The following is a 16,458-nucleotide window of genomic DNA, read 5'->3' as shown; positions in this document are numbered from 1 at the left end:
AAATGTTATGAAATAATTCGCTTGTGTCCATTATCTTGTGAGATAAATCCATGCAGAAAGAGATTTGTCCAAAAGAAGACAATTAATGCAAGTTATTGGATAAACATCCCAAATCTATTCTTATTTTAATTCTTATTTTATTTAAATAATTATGATTTTAGAAATACATTTGAGCAAATATACCTAATTTTGATTACTTTTATTGTGATAACTTCTATGTTGCTCTTCCGGAGCGGAGTTCATGATTGTTGATGATTGTTGAAACGTGAACACATGTTAACAAAAAAACACACCGGCATAGCAATATACAATTCATAGACAGCCAACATGAGAGATACACCGTTATCAAACTGCGAGCGAGACTTTTTACTCAAAGCTATTGAAGAAAAAAGGTATCTGATGCATTTTGTGTATGCTGGCATGTGAATGAAACGTGCTAGCTGAGATAGCCAGATATGCTAGTTAGCTGGCATAAATCGCCAATTTAGATGTGGGAACCCAAACTAAAATATTGTACAGTGTCTATCTCTATCTACCAACGTTACAGAGTTTGTTAGAGTTCTGGGTCATTCTACATAACCTGTTGTAAACTTGAGCTACCTAGCTAGCTAATTATCTATAGATACATCATTGCTATATTAGCTATAAATATTTACGATAAATAATCTCACTCAATAATTTGTACCTGCAGCGCTTGGACGGGAGACAGACCTATGACTACAGGAGCATCAAGATCTCGTTCGGGACAGATTATGGATGCTGCTTTGTTGACCTGGGGAAGACGAGGCGAGTGTTCCTGCCTTTGGAGGCAGCCTAACGGCAAAGAAAGTACAGTTGAGCAGTGGCTCTCAACCAAAGCTACTGGCCTATCTAAAGCGGATAGTTGAGAAGACCAAAGGCTTACTGCTAAAATGTAGATGACGGGGTGCACCAGGCAAAGCCAAATGCACTTGGTGGTACAGTAACCGAAAATGGTTGACAACCACTGCAGTAGCCATTCTTAGTGGAGTTGGCTTTCTTGCTACTAACATGGCAGGCTTTTGCACTAAGTTTGCATAAATCTGAAAGGACTGGATACAAGTATGGCATTAGCTGTACCTTTCTATCTGATTGGCTTGGCAGAATTGTTTTGCCATATACCCATCCATCCTTTCAGATCTATAAAGCAGCATAGGTGACGGTGGTAGGGGCTAGGGCGGTTTGCCATTAAGTTTGTACGTTTGGGCTCCTGAGTGGCGCAGCGGTCAAAGGCACTGCATCTCAGTGCAAGAGGCGTCACTACAGTCCCTGGTTTGAATCCAGGCTGTATCTGGCCGGGGTAGGCCGTCATTGTAAATAAGAATTTGTTCTTAACTGACTTGCCTACTTAAATAAAGGTTAAATTAAAAAAGGGTGTGTTCCTAACCTCCAGGATCATGGCCCAGGTGTCCTGTGAGCTCATTACTCCGAAAGAGAACCGACCGAATGAAGGAATCATGTTCTTCAACATTGAGCTGTCTCCCATGGCTTCACCAGCATTTGAGATGGGCAGGTAAGAGTCCTACTATGTTTTTACTTCACACATTGCAGGTTATGTGAATATGGCTAGTGTAAATTGCATCTGAAAAACAATAACTGATAAAATGTTGTATCTGCGTGGTTGTCGTCCCCGTCTTGATCTCTCTCTCTCTCTCTCTCGATCTCTAGGCAGTCAGAGCTGTTGGTGAAGCTGAACAGACAGTTGGAGAGATGCCTCAGGAACTCCAAGTGTATAGACACAGAGTCTCTGTGTGTGGTGTCTGGAGAGAAGGTACACACAAACACACACACACCTGAAGTTTGGCATAAAGGCTGTGAACGAAAGTCCCCAAGTTGGGTTTCAATTCCAGTCAATTCAGAAAGTAAACCAAATTCCAATTTGAAATGTTCTGCATTGAAGATAATTGTTATATCAGTTTACAGGAACTCAATATTTGGAAGGTGTTTTTAATGTTTTGTACACTCAGTGTATATCTACTGGTCTTCCAAGGTTTGCTACAGATCTATAATGTCTATATCTACCTGTCTATCTCTCCAGATGTGGTACAGATCAATGTCTGTGTAATTAGAGTGTGTCTGTGTATCTCCAGGTGTGGCAGATTAGGGTGGACGTCCACTTGCTGAACCACGATGGTAACCTGATGGACGCTGCCAGCATTGCTGCCATCGCGGCCCTCTGTCACTTCAGACGGCCCGATGTGGGAATCCAGGGAGAGGAAGTCACTGTGGTGAGGAGAGGGGTGGGGGCGACGCTACCGACAACTAATGCCATGGCAACAATCTTTGACATTGATTACACCCCTGGGTAGTGTTAATTAGGAACCAAACTGACTGAAACAGGAAGGGACCACCTGGATTTGTCTAATAAGACACACTAATTTTTGTCACGCGTTGCAAAAGGTTTTAAAAATGTAATCTGTTGCATGCCTTAAAGAACACAACCCCAATTAATAATGATTTAAGCCTTCATGTGTCTGTTCCACAGTACAGTACAGAGGAGAGAGACCCCATTCCCCTCAGCATCTACCACATGCCCATCTGTGTCAGTTTCTCCTTCTTCCAACAAGGGTAGGTCCATGTTATATAAGATCAACTGTATGTTTGATATCACTATCAGACAGTGATGGCTGCCATTGCAGTTCTCTCTCTGCCTCTCTTCCCTTTCCTCTCCTGTTCTCCTTCTCTCCACTGCTCTCTTCCCTTCCCTCTCCTGTTCTCCTTCTCTCCACTGCTCTCTTCCCTTTCCTCTCCTGTTCTCCTTCTCTCCACTGTTCTCTTCCCTTCCCTCTCCTGTTCTCCTTCTCTCCACTGTTCTCTTCCCTTTCCTCTCCTGTTCTCCTTCTCTCCACTGTTCTCTTCCCTTTCCTCTCCTGTTCTCCTTCTCTCCACTTTTCTCTACCCTTTCCTCTCCTGTTCTCCTTCTCTCCACTGCTCTCTTCCCTTTCCTCTCCTGTTCTCCTTCTCTCCACTGCTCTCTTCCCTTTCCTCTCCTGTTCTCCTTCTCTCCACTGCTCTCTTCCCTTCCCTCTCCTGTTCTCCTTCTCTCCACTGCTCTCTTCCCTTTCCTCTCCTGTTCTCCTTCTCTCCACTGCTCTCTTCCCTTTCCTCTCCTGTTCTCCTTCTCTCCACTGTTCTCTTCCCTTTCCTCTCCTGTTCTCCTTCTCTCCACTGTTCTCTTCCCTTTCCTCTCCTGTTCTCCTTCTCTCCACTGTTCTCTTCCCTTTCCTCTCCTGTTCTCATTCTCTCCACTGTTCTCTTCCCTTTCCTCTCCTGTTCTCCTTCTCTCCACTGTTCTCTTCCCTTCCCTTCCCTCTCCTGTTCTCCTTCTCTCCACTGCTCTCTTCCCTTCCCTCCCCTTCCCTTCCCTTTCCTCTCCTGTTCTCCTTCTCTCCACTGCTCTCTTCCCTTTCCTCTCCTGTTCTCCTTCTCTCCACTGCTCTCTTCCCTTCCCTCTCCTGTTCTCCTTCTCTCCACTGCTCTCTTCCCTTTCCTCTCCTGTTCTCCTTCTCTCCACTGTTCTCATCCCTTTCCTCTCCTGTTCTCCTTCTCTCCACTGCTCTCTATGTCCTATCTCATATCCTCTCTCCTACCCCTCTCCCTCTGCTCCAGGACCTACCTGTTGGTTGACCCGTGTGAGCGTGAGGAGCGTGTGATGGACGGCCTGCTGATGATAGCCATGAACAAACACAGAGAGATCTGCTCCATCCAGTCTAGTGGAGGCATCATGCTGCTCAAAGACCAGGCAGGTACTGGGGAGCCGTAGAGATACAGTCAGCTGCTCAAAGACCAGGCGGGTCCTGGGGAGCCGTAGAGATACAGTGAGCTGCTCAAAGACCAGGCGGGTACTGGGGAGCCGTAGAGATACAGTCAGCTGCTCAAAGACCAGGCGGGTACTGGGGAGCCGTAGAGATACAGTCAGCTGCTCAAAGACCAGGCGGGTACTGGGGAGCTAATGCAACTCTGGAACCTTGTCCCTGTACGGGCAGACCCGGAATGCCAACCACGTCCACAACGACACTTTCTGCCCGCAAATCAGCATGCTAAACACTTGTCTAGATATCATAACCATGGCTTTGGTAGGCCAGGGGGCTGATAATATTCAGGATGGTTACTAGCGTACACTAGCTACTTCACTGTGAATTGTATCTCTAAAGCATGCTGTGTTTGTACAGGTCCTCAGGTGCAGTAAGATCGCCAGTGTCAAAGTGTCAGAGATCACAGAGCTAATCAACAAAGCCTTGGAGAATGACAAGAAAGCCAGGTGGGTCACGTCAACTTGGTCTCGTTAACGTTCATTTTGACTTTGTGGCTGTGCTACCTAGTGGAAACCCGTTTATATAAACCTCCGTGACTCTGGTGTTCCGTACTGTTGCTACTTCGGCGTTATTTAATTTTTGGATTCCAATAAAGTTCTCTTTTTGAATATCGGTTATTTCAGAAAGACTGGGGGTAAGTTTGGCTTCGCAGAGTCATTGCCCCAGGAGCGAATCACAGCGCTGAAAACGGACGTGTCACCTGTGGAAATGAGTGACGTCAAGGAGAAGGCCAATGAGATCGTCCAGAGAGCAGAGGTCCCACCCCAAACGTATCCCTTCAAAGAAAGTCTTGAATTTACTCTGAATAAATTTGTACTAGAAGACTCTATTTTCTCCAAGGGGGGGTCATCGTTTGTGGGCGAGTGAGTTAGTGAGCGAGTGAGTTGGTGTGCCTGTACTCTTGTTGTCTGTTATCTCAATGCTACTGATCCATGGTTTACTCTAGACTAGTCCTTCACCAACCGTGGGACAGCGTTCCCTCTCCAGTGTTAACTGCCCCAGGTACAGGTCAGGTGGGGGAGGGGCTAGAGAACTCCTGGGGTCTAGAGGAGGAGGAGGAAGAAGAAGAGACCATGGAGTTGGAAGAGGGACATAAGGAGAAGGGGAGAGGTAACTATTTGCTTAAGTTTTGTTTTCCTTGGGTGAGTGAAACTGACTAGCCTGGTCCCAGATCTGTTTGTGCTGTCTTCTATGGTCATAGTTGGCAAGACAGCACAAACGGATCTGGAACCAGGCTACAAAAATGGCAAGACAGCACAAAATGATCTGGAACCAGGCAAAAAAATTATAATCAATTGCTCCAGGGGCGCTGTGCTGCGCCTGACCCATTGCCTCCAGCCCCTCTGGGGGGGGGGTTGATTTGTGAGCATAAAGGTACTTTTCTGTTCTTTAAGTTAACGATCAATAAAGTACTTCTCATCTTATTGTGAATGTGTGATTGTGTTTCCTAGGTGACATGGTGGTAATCTCAGACAGTGACAGCGAGGAGGAGGATGTTGTCATCTTGAACCAGGTAACAACAAAGTAAGTGACACTTTAGATTTTTTCTTCTGGGTTCTATAGAGCCCCTTTCTGTGTCTCCAGACATTGCCTCACGAGGGCGATGCGCGCAGGTTGGTGGCAGAACACCAGGGAGTTCTTATAGAACGGCAGCAAAAAATGCCTCTATTTACATGTTGCTTATGAGTGCATTTGACAGTACATGTGTATTATAATTGGATTTTACGGCTTGTACGTATGTCCTGCTTAATATAAAGTTTGTGTCATCATCGCAAATCAACTGCATTATACTTAAAAAACACTTCAACCAGTAAAATGGTTCTTTGGATAGCTTTTGCTACAGCATATGTCAATGAGGGTTAGCATTCTAGCTGACAACTGCTGCATCCAAAATATATATTTTTTGCAAAGATCACAACGAAGTATAATCTTAGCGACTGTTCAAGCAAGAATCAAAACATCATTGTAAGCATATGAAAACCCCAAAAACGTATTTTGTTTAGAAGTAATTAAAGCGCAAGTCTAGACTATGTTGAATAGGTGCAGGTGGTGATGATTATCTTACTGCAGCTGTAACAGTATATCTTCCGTCCCTCTCCTCACCCCAACCTGGGCTTGAACCAGGGACCCTCTGCACACATCAACAACTGACACCCACGAAGCATCATTACCCATCGCGCCACAAAATCCGCAGCCCTTGCAGAGCAAGGGGAAAATCTACTTCAGGTCTCAGAGCGAGTGACGTCACCCGATTGAAACGCTATTAGCGCGCACCACCACTAACTAACTAGCCATTTCACATTGGTTACTCAGCCAAGAGTCGTGTGCATCTGTTCGTGACGTCAGTGTGTTGTGTACTGGAAAGGGGTCTAGGCGTTTTATACAGATTACACACCAAATACACACCACACAAGTTCCATATAAATGACACCTCACTTTCAGACGGATTTCGTTTTTGGTTACACCCGCAAGCATATTGTCTCATTGCTGTTGTAAATGCAAACCATTCAAGTTATAATGTAAGGTTGGGTTTTTTCCAAAAACAACAAAACATCCTTCTGATCTAGTGAGAACAAGATATAGTGATGCTCATTTCATGTGTATATTATACATTAGTCTAATCATGAAAACAATAACCCTTTTACAATTGAAGTTGTGCTTACTTTGAGGAAGAAATGTACCAGACTTTGTTTTGTTTCTCAGGGAGAAGGCCTCCAGCTCTAACCAACAGGGGGCAGTAGCCTCCAAGCAGAAGCAAAAGAAGAAGAGGAGGAAGTGATTTTTTTTCTTCTTGAGCGGATGGAACATAAATACAAATAATTAGTAGACTGGAAATGGACCACAGGAAGCCCCAAAATATATAATATGACTAAAACAATAATTTCAAACCATGCTTACATTTGTATACAAACACTTGTCTCTATTATGCGTGAGAATACTTGGGAACAGATTTCCAAAATTAAAATAACTTGGAAGATGTTTTCCTGGTGTTTTTACAGTCCTTTTGTTTCCAACCATGAAAAAATATTTGTTTTTTTTTGTTCAGAAAATTTGAGGGGCCCAATTAAACCACCCGCGGGCCAAATTCAAATTCAGCCAGTTGGGGAACCTTGCAGTAAAAAATGTTTTTTATATAAGGGACCACCTGAAGCATACACAGTATACAGTGGGGCAAAAAAGTATTTAGTCAGCCACCAATTGTGCAAGTTCTCCCACTTCAAAAGATGGGAGGCCTGTAATTTTCATCATAGGTACACATCAACTATGACAGACAAAATGGGAAAAAAAATCCAGAAAATCACATTGTAGGATTTTTAATGAATTTATTTGCAAATTATGGTGGAAAATAAGTATTTTGTCACCTACAAACAAGCAAGATTTCTGGCTCTCACAGACCTGTAACTTCTTCTTTAAGAGGCTCCTCTGTCCTCCACTCGTTACCTGTATTAATGGCACCTGTTTGAACTTGTTATCAGTATAAAAAGGACGCCAGAAACAAAATTGTAGACCTGCACCAGGCTGGGAAGACTGAATCTGCAATAGGTAAGCAGCTTGGTTTGAAGAAATGAACTTTTGGAGCAATTATTAGGAAATGGAAGACATACAAGACCACTGATAATCTCCCTCGATCAGGGGCTCCACGGAAGATCTCACCCCGTGGGGTGAAAATTAGCAGAACCACACGGGGGGGACCTAGTGAATGACCTGCAGAGAGCTGGGACCAAAGTAACAAAGCCTACCATCAGTAACACACTACGCCGCCAGGGACTCAAATCCTGCAGTGCCAGACGTGTCCCCCTGCTTAAGCCAGTACATGTCCAGGCCCGTCTGAAGTTTGCTAGAGAGCATTTGGATGATCCAGAAGAGGATTGGGAGAATGTCATATGGTCGGATGAAACCAAAATATAACTCTTTGGTAAAAACTCAACTCGTCGTGTTTGGAGGACAAAGAATGCTGAGTTGCATCCAAAGAACACCATACCTACTGTGAAGCATGGGGGTGGAAACATCATGCTTTGGGGCTGTTTTTCTGCAAAGGGACCAGGACGACTGATCCGTGTAAAGGAAAGAATGAATGGGGCCATGTATCGTGAAATTTTGAGTGAAAACCTCCTTCCATCAGCAAGGGCATTGAAGATGAAACGTGGCTGGGTCTTTCAGCATGACAATGATCCCAAACACACCGCCCGGGCAATGAAGGAGTGGCTTCGTAAGAAGCATTTCAAGGTCCTGGAGTGGCCTAGCCAGTCTCCAGATCTCAACCCCATAGAAAATCTTTGGAGGGGAGTTGAAAGTCCGTGTTGCCCAACGACAGCCCCAAAACATCACTGCTCTAGAGGAGATCTGCATGGAGGAATGGGCCAAAATACCAGCAACAGTGTGTGAAAACCTTGTGAAGACTTACAGAAAATGTTTGACCTGTGTCATTGCCAACAAAGGGTATATAACAAAGTATTGAGAAACTTTTGTTATTGACCAAATACTTATTTTCCACCATAATTTGCAAATAAATTCATTAAAAATCCTACAATGTGATTTTTCTGGATTATTTTTTTCTCATTTTGTCTGTCATAGTTGAAGTGTACCTCTCATCTTTTTAAGTGGGAGAACTTGCACAATTGGTGGCTGACTAAATACTTTTTTGCCCCACTGTATGTATTGTTTATTAGGCAGCTCCTGAAGCATACACAGTATATCAAATGTTATGTCACATGCGCCGAATACAGTGAAATTCTTACTTATATGCCCTTAACCAACAAGGCCGTTTTAAGAAAAATACCTAAATAAAAAGAAATTAAAGAAACAAATAATTAAAGAGCAGCAGTAAAATAACAATCGCAAGGGTATATATAGGGGGTACCGGTACAGAGTCAATGTGCGGGGGCACCGGTTAGTCGAGGTAATATGTACATGTAGGTAGAGTTATTAAAGTGACTGCATATATAATAACAGAGTAGCAGCATTGTAAAGAGGGGGGATGCAAATAGTCTGGGTAGCCATTTGATTAGATGTTCAGTAATCTTATGGCTTGGGGGTAGAAGCTGTTTAGAAGCCTCATGGACCCAGACTTGGCGCTCCGGTACAGCTTGCCGTGCAGTTGCAGAGAGAACAGTCTGACTAGGGTGGCTGTAGTCTGACAATTTTTAGGGCCTTCCTCTGACACCGCCTGGTATGGAGGTCCTGGATGGCAGAAAGGCACCACCTGAAGCATATGTACTTCAATAAAAATGTGTTGGATGTAAAGGATATGTCACTCTTTTGTGTCACTGTTTTTACTTAAGGCACGAGGGGCTGTAGTATATGGCCATATACCACAAACCCCTTATTGCTATTAAAAACTGGTTACCAACGTAATTAGACCAAACAAATGTTTTGTCAGACAATCAGTATTCAGGGCTTGAACCATACAGTTTATAAATACCTTTTTACACTGTAAACAAAATGGAGACTATGTAAAAAAAAAAAAAGTGTATATATAGAGTTTTATTTGACATGGCAGATAGCAGAGGAGCTAGGAGTGAGTCACACTACAAAAGGCAGATTTAACAAAAATGTATGGAAATATGTTCCTAACGACTTTGATGGTGTGTGACTATTTCGTGTTAATTGTTTAGGAATACAGTAACATTCACAACAGATTGTATGATACCCAATCAACCTTCCTAGTGAAGACAAGTGTGTGCATTCAGCCGCAAAAGACATGCAGGTCCTACCGAGATTTGAACTCGGATCGCAGGATTCAGAGTCCTGAGTGCTAACCATTACACCATAGAACCTGTTGTGGCTCTGTGGAATGAAATGAAACATATTTATGGTACTGTTTGCGCCCTGTGCATGTTGGAAATCAGCAGTCGCAAGGAATTCATCTTAAGGAACTAGGAACTGGCATTGAAAAGTTATGTAGAAGTGTTAAACCAGAGGATATCAACAACCTCACTATTTTAGAGGGGGAAAAGCCCGCCGAATTTGAAAATGCAAGTTACTTGCTTGAGTTTGAGTTGAGATTCCGTGTTGAAGGACGCTCATTGCCCAACTCGAGTGAAAAAATAAATATATTGGCTAGTACGGGTATGGAACCCGCGACCTTATTAGCACGACGCTTTAACCAACTGAGCTAACCTACCTTTCGGAATCTATAAAATGTGCATAACACTATATAAGGTGAGAAAAGACTCAATAGCAGAGTGTCATAACAGTTATTGACCGCACCAGAGAAACAGTCGAGAAAAGACCACTTGCTTTAGGACGGGTATCAAACAAGCGACATTCAATTTATTAGCAAATTAGCTAACCGGCCTTGTGCGATAAATTGGAATTTTCATATCCATAGTTTATTTATCCAAAGCAAAGCCTCAATTAAATTAAATATTCTAAAGGTAATAGACAACACGAGAGAAAATAGGTCTTGGCCTGTAGGGGTATGGAACCCGCGACCTTCGCGTTATTAGCACGACGCTCTAACCAACTGAACTGACGGGCCTTCGTAATGTGTGGACATTTGCATATTTCCAACGCAAATAACGTAGTTAGGAAAAACTTTTAGAAATGTTTGATTGACTCTTTTTGGAGAACCGGAGGACTATTGTTTTACCATATTACCTTCATAGAAGGAATTTCTTGTGGGTTAGTGTTATTTCTAACATTAGATGGAGGGTATGAAAGCTGTTCGCCCTGCGCAGAAGCTGGTTAATTGCAAAAACCAGATAGGTCCTACCGAGATTTGAACTCGGATCGCAGGATTCAGAGTCCTGAGTGCTAACCATTACACCATAGAACCAGACTTCACAGAACAGCACGAATGGCTTACTTAGCGCTTAATTTCGGTGGAACTCCCGAACGGATGACTGAAATAACACAAGTTTGGGAGGTGAAAAGGTTGTTCCTCGTCCGTTTTGAAGGGAAAATACATAAAAAACGTGACTAATACATATATCAAACTATCACAACCACAACGGAAATACCAATTATTTCTGTATTGCCAAAACTGTTGGTCGAAGTCCGAGTTCAAATCTCGGTAGAACCTTTCTAGCTTTTGTGCTGAATTATTCACGTGGCCTACCAATAATCTAATTTCTAGCTATTTCTGTCCGGAAAATATTTTCTCTGTTTTTCCGGTGAACCAAGGACAGTAAAATCTGAACCAGAATTCTATGCTGTAAAGGTTATCACTCTGGATCTTGCAATCTGAGTTCAAATCTCGGTAGGACCTACCATGTGAATTAATCTGCCTCGTGGAACTGGAATATAGCTGTCCAACGATTGTTGAAAGTATTTGCAACACGTGATAGGAACGACAGTCCACATTTGCTAATTAAAACGCAGAATTTTTTTTATGTACAATTCCCAAAAGGATGTGTAATATGGTTCTATGGTGTAATGGTTAGCACTCTGGACTTTGAATCCAGTGATCCGAGTTCAAATCTCAGTAGAACCTTTCTAGCTTTTGTGCTGAATTATTCACGTGGCCTACCAATAATCTCATTTCTAGCTGTTTATCCGGTGAACAAATGACAGGAAAATCTGAACACTTCAGTAATTACTCTATATGGGGTTCTATGGTGTAATGGTTATCACTCAGGACTCTGAATCCTGCGATCCGAATTCAAATCTCAGTAGGACCTACCTTGTTTTTGCAGTGACATTCTCCTCTCCTGTCAACTTTAAAATAGTCTTGTGTGAAAGAAACAAGTGGGTGGGAGTCGATAAGCAGTCTTTGGTACGCACGAATGACTAGCCTGCAGGAAATTCTTAATATGAATGCCTAGTACATTTATTAATTGAAAACTTGCTGCCCCCCAATGAACTGAAAATAATTAAGATTTTTTTTCAAGATGTTACATGGTAGGGTAGCCCAGGTCATACCGTTTCTGTCCAGAAAATATTTTCTCTGTTTTTCCTGTGAACCAAGGACAGTAAAATCTGAACCAGCATTCTATGCTGTAAAGGTTATCACTCTGGATCTTGCAATCTGAGTTCAAATCTCTGTAGGACCTACCATGTGAATTAATCTGCCTCGTGGAACTGGAATATAGCTGTCCAACGATTGTTGAAAGTATTTGCAACACGTGATAGGAACGACAGTCCACATTTGCTAATTAAAACGCGTAATTTTTTTTCTGTACAATTCCCAAATGGATGTATAATATGGTTCTATGTTGTAATGGTTAGCACTCTGGACTTTGAATCCAGTGATCCGAGTTCAAATCTCAGTAGAACCTTTCTAGCTTTTGTGCTGAATTATTCACGTGGCCTACCAATAATCTCATTTCTAGCTGTTTATCCGGTGAACAAATGACAGGAAAATCTGAACACTTCAATAATTACTCTATATGGGGTTCTATGTGTAATGGTTATCACTCAGGACTCTGAATCCTGCGATCCGAGTTCAAATCTCAGTAGGACCTACCTTATTTTGCAGTGACATACTCCTCTCCTGTCAACTTTAAAATAGTCTTGTGTGAAAGAAACAAGTGGGTGGGAGTCGATAAGCAGTCTTTGGTACGCACGAATGGCCAGCCTGCAGGAAATTCTTAATATGAATGCCTAGTACATTTATTAATTGAAAACTTGCTGCCCCCAATGAACTGAAAATAATTACGATTTTTTTCAAGATGTTACATGGTAGGGTAGCCCAGGTCATACCGTTTCTGTCCAGAAAATATTTTCTCTGTTTTTCCTGTGAACCAAGGACAGTAAAATCTGAACCAGCATTCTATGCTGTAAAGGTTATCACTCTGGATCTTGCAATCTGAGTTCAAATCTCTGTAGGACCTACCATGTGAATTAATCTGCCTCGTGGAACTGGAATATAGCTGTCCAACGATTGTTGAAAGTATTTGCAACACGTGATAGGAACGACAGTCCACATTTGCTAATTAAAACGCGTAATTTTTTTTCTTTACAATTCCCAAATGGATGTATAATATGGTTCTATGTTGTAATGCTTAGCACTCTGGACTTTGAATCCAGTGATCCGAGTTCAAATCTCAGTAGAACCTTTCTAGCTTTTGTGCTGAATTATTCACGTGGCCTACCAATATTCTCATTTCTAGCTGTTTATACGGTGAACAAATGACAGGAAAATCTGAACACTTCAATAATTACTCTATATGGGGTTCTATGGTGTAATGGTTAGCACTCAGGACTCTGAATCCTGCGATCCGAGTTCAAATCTCGGTAGGACCTACCTTGTTTTTGCAGTGACATACTCCTCTCCTGTCATCTTTAAAATAGTCTTGTGTGAAAGAAACAAGTGGGTGGGAGTCGATAAGCAGTCTTTGGTACGCACGAACGGCTAGCCTGCAGGAAATTTTTAATATGAATGCCTAGTACATTTATTAATTGAAAACTTGCTGCCCCCCAATGAACTGAAAATAATTAAGATTTTTTTCAAGATGTTACATGGTAGGGTAGCCCAGGTCATACCGTTTCTGTCCAGAAAATATTTTCTCTGTTTTTCCTGTGAACCAAGGACAGTAAAATCTGAACCAGCATTCTATGCTGTAAAGGTTATCACTCTGGATCTTGCAATCTGAGTTCAAATCTCAGTAGGACCTACCATGTGAATTAATCTGCCTCGTGGAACTGGAATATAGCTGTCCAACGATTGTTGAAAGTATTTGCAACACGTGATAGGAACGACAGTCCACATTTGCTAATTAAAACGCGTAATTTTTTTTTCGTTACAATTCCCAAATGGATGTATAATATGGTTCTATGTTGTAATGGTTAGCACTCTGGACTTTGAATCCAGTGATCCGAGTTCAAATCTCGGTAGAACCTTTCTAGCTTTTGTGCTGAATTATTCACGTGGCCTACCAATAATCTCATTTCTACCTGTTTATCCGGTGAACAAATGACAGGAAAATCTGAACACTTCAATAATTACTCTATATGGGGTTCTATGGTGTAATGGTTAGCACTCAGGACTCTGAATCCTGCGATCCGAATTCAAATCTCAGTAGGACCTACCTTCTTTTTGCAGTGACATACTCCTCTCCTGTCAACTTTAAAATAGTCTTGTGTGAAAGAAACAAGTGGGTGGGAGTCGATAAGCAGTCTTTGGTACGCACGAATGACCAGCCTGCAGGAAATTCTTAATATGAATGCCTAGTACATTTATTAATTGAAAACTTGCTGCCCCCCAATGAACTGAAAATAATTAAGATTTTTTTCAAGATGTTACATGGTAGGGTAGCCCAGGTGATACCGTTTCTGTCCAGAAAATATTTTCTCTGTTTTTCCTGTGAACCAAGGACAGTAAAATCTGAACCAGCATTCTATGCTGTAAAGGTTATCACTCTGGATCTTGCAATCTGAGTTCAAATCTCTGTAGGACCTACCATGTGAATTAATCTGCCTCGTGGAACTGGAATATAGCTGTCCAACGATTGTTGAAAGTATTTGCAACACGTGATTGGAACGACAGTCCACATTTGCTAATTAAAACGCGTAATTTTTTTTCGTTACAATTCCCAAATGGATGTATAATATGGTTCTATGTTGTAATGCTTAGCACTCTGGACTTTGAATCCAGTGATCCGAATTCAAATCTCAGTAGAACCTTTCTAGCTTTTGTGCTGAATTATTCACGTGGCCTACCAATATTCTCATTTCTAGCTGTTTATACGGTGAACAAATGACAGGAAAATCTGAACACTTCAGTAATTACTCTATATGGGGTTCTATGGTGTAATGGTTAGCACTCAGGACTCTGAATCCTGCGATCCGAGTTCAAATCTCGGTAGGACCTACCTAGTTTTTGCAGTGACATACTCCTCTCCTGTCATCTTTAAAATAGTCTTGTGTGAAAGAAACAAGTGGGTGGGAGTCGATAAGCAGTCTTTGGTACGCACGAAAGGCTAGCCTGCAGGAAATTCTTAATATGAATGCCTAGTACATTTATTAATTGAAAACTTGCTGCCCCCCAATGAACTGAAAATAATTAAGATTTTTTTCAAGATGTTACATGGTAGGGTAGCCCAGGTCATACCGTTTCTGTCCAGAAAATATTTTCTCTGTTTTTCCTGTGAACCAAGGACAGTAAAATCTGAACCAGCATTCTATGCTGTAAAGGTTATCACTCTGGATCTTGCAATCTGAGTTCAAATCTCTGTAGGACCTACCATGTGAATTAATCTGCCTCGTGGAACTGGAATATAGCTGTCCAACGATTGTTGAAAGTATTTGCAACACGTGATAGGAACGACAGTCCACATTTGCTAATTAAAACGCGTAATTTTTTTTCGTTACAATTCCCAAATGGATGTATAATATGGTTCTATGTTGTAATGGTTAGCACTCTGGACTTTGAATCCAGTGATCCGAGTTCAAATCTCAGTAGAACCTTTCTAGCTTTTGTGCTGAATTATTCACGTGGCCTACCAATAATCTCATTTCTAGCTGTTTATCCGGTGAACAAATGACAGGAAAATCTGAACACTTCAGTAATTACTCTATATGGGGTTCTATGGTGTAATGGTTATCACTCAAGACTCTGAATCCTGCGATCCGAATTCAAATCTCAGTAGGACCTACCTTGTTTTTGCAGTGACATTCTCCTCTCCTGTCAACTTTAAAATAGTCTTGTGTGAAAGAAACAAGTGGGTGGGAGTCGATAAGCAGTCTTTGGTACGCACGAATGACTAGCCTGCAGGAAATTCTTAATATGAATGCCTAGTACATTTATTAATTGAAAACTTGCTGCCCCCCAATGAACTGAAAATAATTAAGATTTTTTTCAAGATGTTACATGGTAGGGTAGCCCAGGTGATACCGTTTCTGTCCAGAAAATATTTTCTCTGTTTTTCCTGTGAACCAAGGACAGTAAAATCTGAACCAGCATTCTATGCTGTAAAGGTTATCACTCTGGATCTTGCAATCTGAGTTCAAATCTCTGTAGGACCTACCATGTGAATTAATCTGCCTCGTGGAACTGGAATATAGCTGTCCAACGATTGTTGAAAGTATTTGCAACACGTGATAGGAACGACAGTCCACATTTGCTAATTAAAACGCGTAATTTTTTTTCTGTACAATTCCCAAATGGATGTATAATATGGTTCTATGTTGTAATGCTTAGCACTCTGGACTTTGAATCCAGTGATCCGAGTTCAAATCTCAGTAGAACCTTTCTAGCTTTTGTGCTGAATTATTCACGTGGCCTACCAATATTCTCATTTCTAGCTGTTTATATAGTGAACAAATGACAGGAAAATCTGAACACTTCAATAATTACTCTATATGGGGTTCTATGGTGTAATGGTTAGCACTCAGGACTCTGAATCCTGCGATCCGAATTCAAATCTCGGTAGGACCTACCTTGTTTTTGCAGTGACATACTCCTCTCCTGTCATCTTTTAAATAGTCTTGTGTGAAAGAAACAAGTGGGTGGGAGTCGATAAGCAGTCTTTGGTACGCACGAATGACTAGCCTGCAGGAAATTCTTAATATGAATGCCTAGTACATTTATTAATTGAAAACTTGCTGCCCCCCAATGAACTGAAAATAATTAAGATTTTTTTCAAGATGTTACATGGTAGGGTAGCCCAGGTCATACCGTTTCTGTCCAGAAAATATTTTCTCTGTTTTTCCTGTGAACCAAGGACAGTAAAATCTGAACCAG

The 16,458-nt window shown here is 41.8% G+C and overlaps 1 protein-coding gene and 9 non-coding genes across 10 annotated transcripts; 8 read left to right on the top strand and 2 right to left on the bottom strand.

Moving 5' to 3' along the window:
• Positions 1-227: 227 nt before the first annotated feature.
• LOC123742376 (exosome complex component RRP45) lies at positions 228-6,812 on the top strand. The gene is made up of 12 exons (XM_045716287.1): positions 228-408; positions 692-786; positions 1,412-1,531; positions 1,687-1,789; positions 2,109-2,246; positions 2,504-2,586; positions 3,628-3,760; positions 4,191-4,279; positions 4,457-4,603; positions 4,807-4,943; positions 5,285-5,357; positions 6,537-6,812. The coding sequence occupies exons 1-12, from the start codon at positions 328-330 to the stop codon at positions 6,610-6,612; spliced, it is 1,275 nt and encodes a 424-aa protein (XP_045572243.1). The 5' UTR covers positions 228-327; the 3' UTR covers positions 6,613-6,812.
• Positions 6,813-9,538: 2,726 nt separating this feature from the next.
• Positions 9,539-9,610, bottom strand: trnaq-cug (transfer RNA glutamine (anticodon CUG)). Its single transcript has one exon. It is a non-coding gene; the product is annotated as a tRNA-Gln (tRNA).
• A 929-nt stretch (positions 9,611-10,539) lies between these two features.
• Positions 10,540-10,611, bottom strand: trnaq-cug (transfer RNA glutamine (anticodon CUG)). The gene has a single exon. It is a non-coding gene; the product is annotated as a tRNA-Gln (tRNA).
• Positions 10,612-11,196: 585 nt separating this feature from the next.
• On the top strand, positions 11,197-11,268 carry trnaq-uug (transfer RNA glutamine (anticodon UUG)). The gene has a single exon. It is a non-coding gene; the product is annotated as a tRNA-Gln (tRNA).
• Positions 11,269-11,980: 712 nt separating this feature from the next.
• On the top strand, positions 11,981-12,052 carry trnaq-uug (transfer RNA glutamine (anticodon UUG)). The gene has a single exon. It is a non-coding gene; the product is annotated as a tRNA-Gln (tRNA).
• An 895-nt stretch (positions 12,053-12,947) lies between these two features.
• trnaq-cug (transfer RNA glutamine (anticodon CUG)) lies at positions 12,948-13,019 on the top strand. Its single transcript has one exon. It is a non-coding gene; the product is annotated as a tRNA-Gln (tRNA).
• A 525-nt stretch (positions 13,020-13,544) lies between these two features.
• trnaq-uug (transfer RNA glutamine (anticodon UUG)) lies at positions 13,545-13,616 on the top strand. The gene has a single exon. It is a non-coding gene; the product is annotated as a tRNA-Gln (tRNA).
• Positions 13,617-14,514: 898 nt separating this feature from the next.
• Positions 14,515-14,586, top strand: trnaq-cug (transfer RNA glutamine (anticodon CUG)). The gene has a single exon. It is a non-coding gene; the product is annotated as a tRNA-Gln (tRNA).
• A 524-nt stretch (positions 14,587-15,110) lies between these two features.
• trnaq-uug (transfer RNA glutamine (anticodon UUG)) lies at positions 15,111-15,182 on the top strand. The gene has a single exon. It is a non-coding gene; the product is annotated as a tRNA-Gln (tRNA).
• Positions 15,183-16,080: 898 nt separating this feature from the next.
• trnaq-cug (transfer RNA glutamine (anticodon CUG)) lies at positions 16,081-16,152 on the top strand. Its single transcript has one exon. It is a non-coding gene; the product is annotated as a tRNA-Gln (tRNA).
• Positions 16,153-16,458: the final 306 nt, after the last annotated feature.

This window comes from Salmo salar, chromosome ssa04, assembly GCF_905237065.1.
Source record: "Salmo salar chromosome ssa04, Ssal_v3.1, whole genome shotgun sequence".
NCBI lineage: Eukaryota > Metazoa > Chordata > Actinopteri > Salmoniformes > Salmonidae > Salmo > Salmo salar.
The sequence above is the reverse complement of the archived record's forward strand: the minus strand, read 5'-3'. Positions and strand labels throughout refer to the sequence as shown.

Coding starts and splice junctions, on each gene's coding strand:
- LOC123742376 (XM_045716287.1), top strand. CDS start 328: ATGAGAGATACACCGTTATCAAACTGCGAGCGAGACTTTTTACTCAAA. Junction 1,532..1,686: donor CCAGCATTTGAGATGGGCAG/GTAAGAGTCCTA, acceptor CTCGATCTCTAG/GCAGTCAGAGCTGTTGGTGA. Junction 1,790..2,108: donor GTGTGGTGTCTGGAGAGAAG/GTACACACAAAC, acceptor GTGTATCTCCAG/GTGTGGCAGATTAGGGTGGA.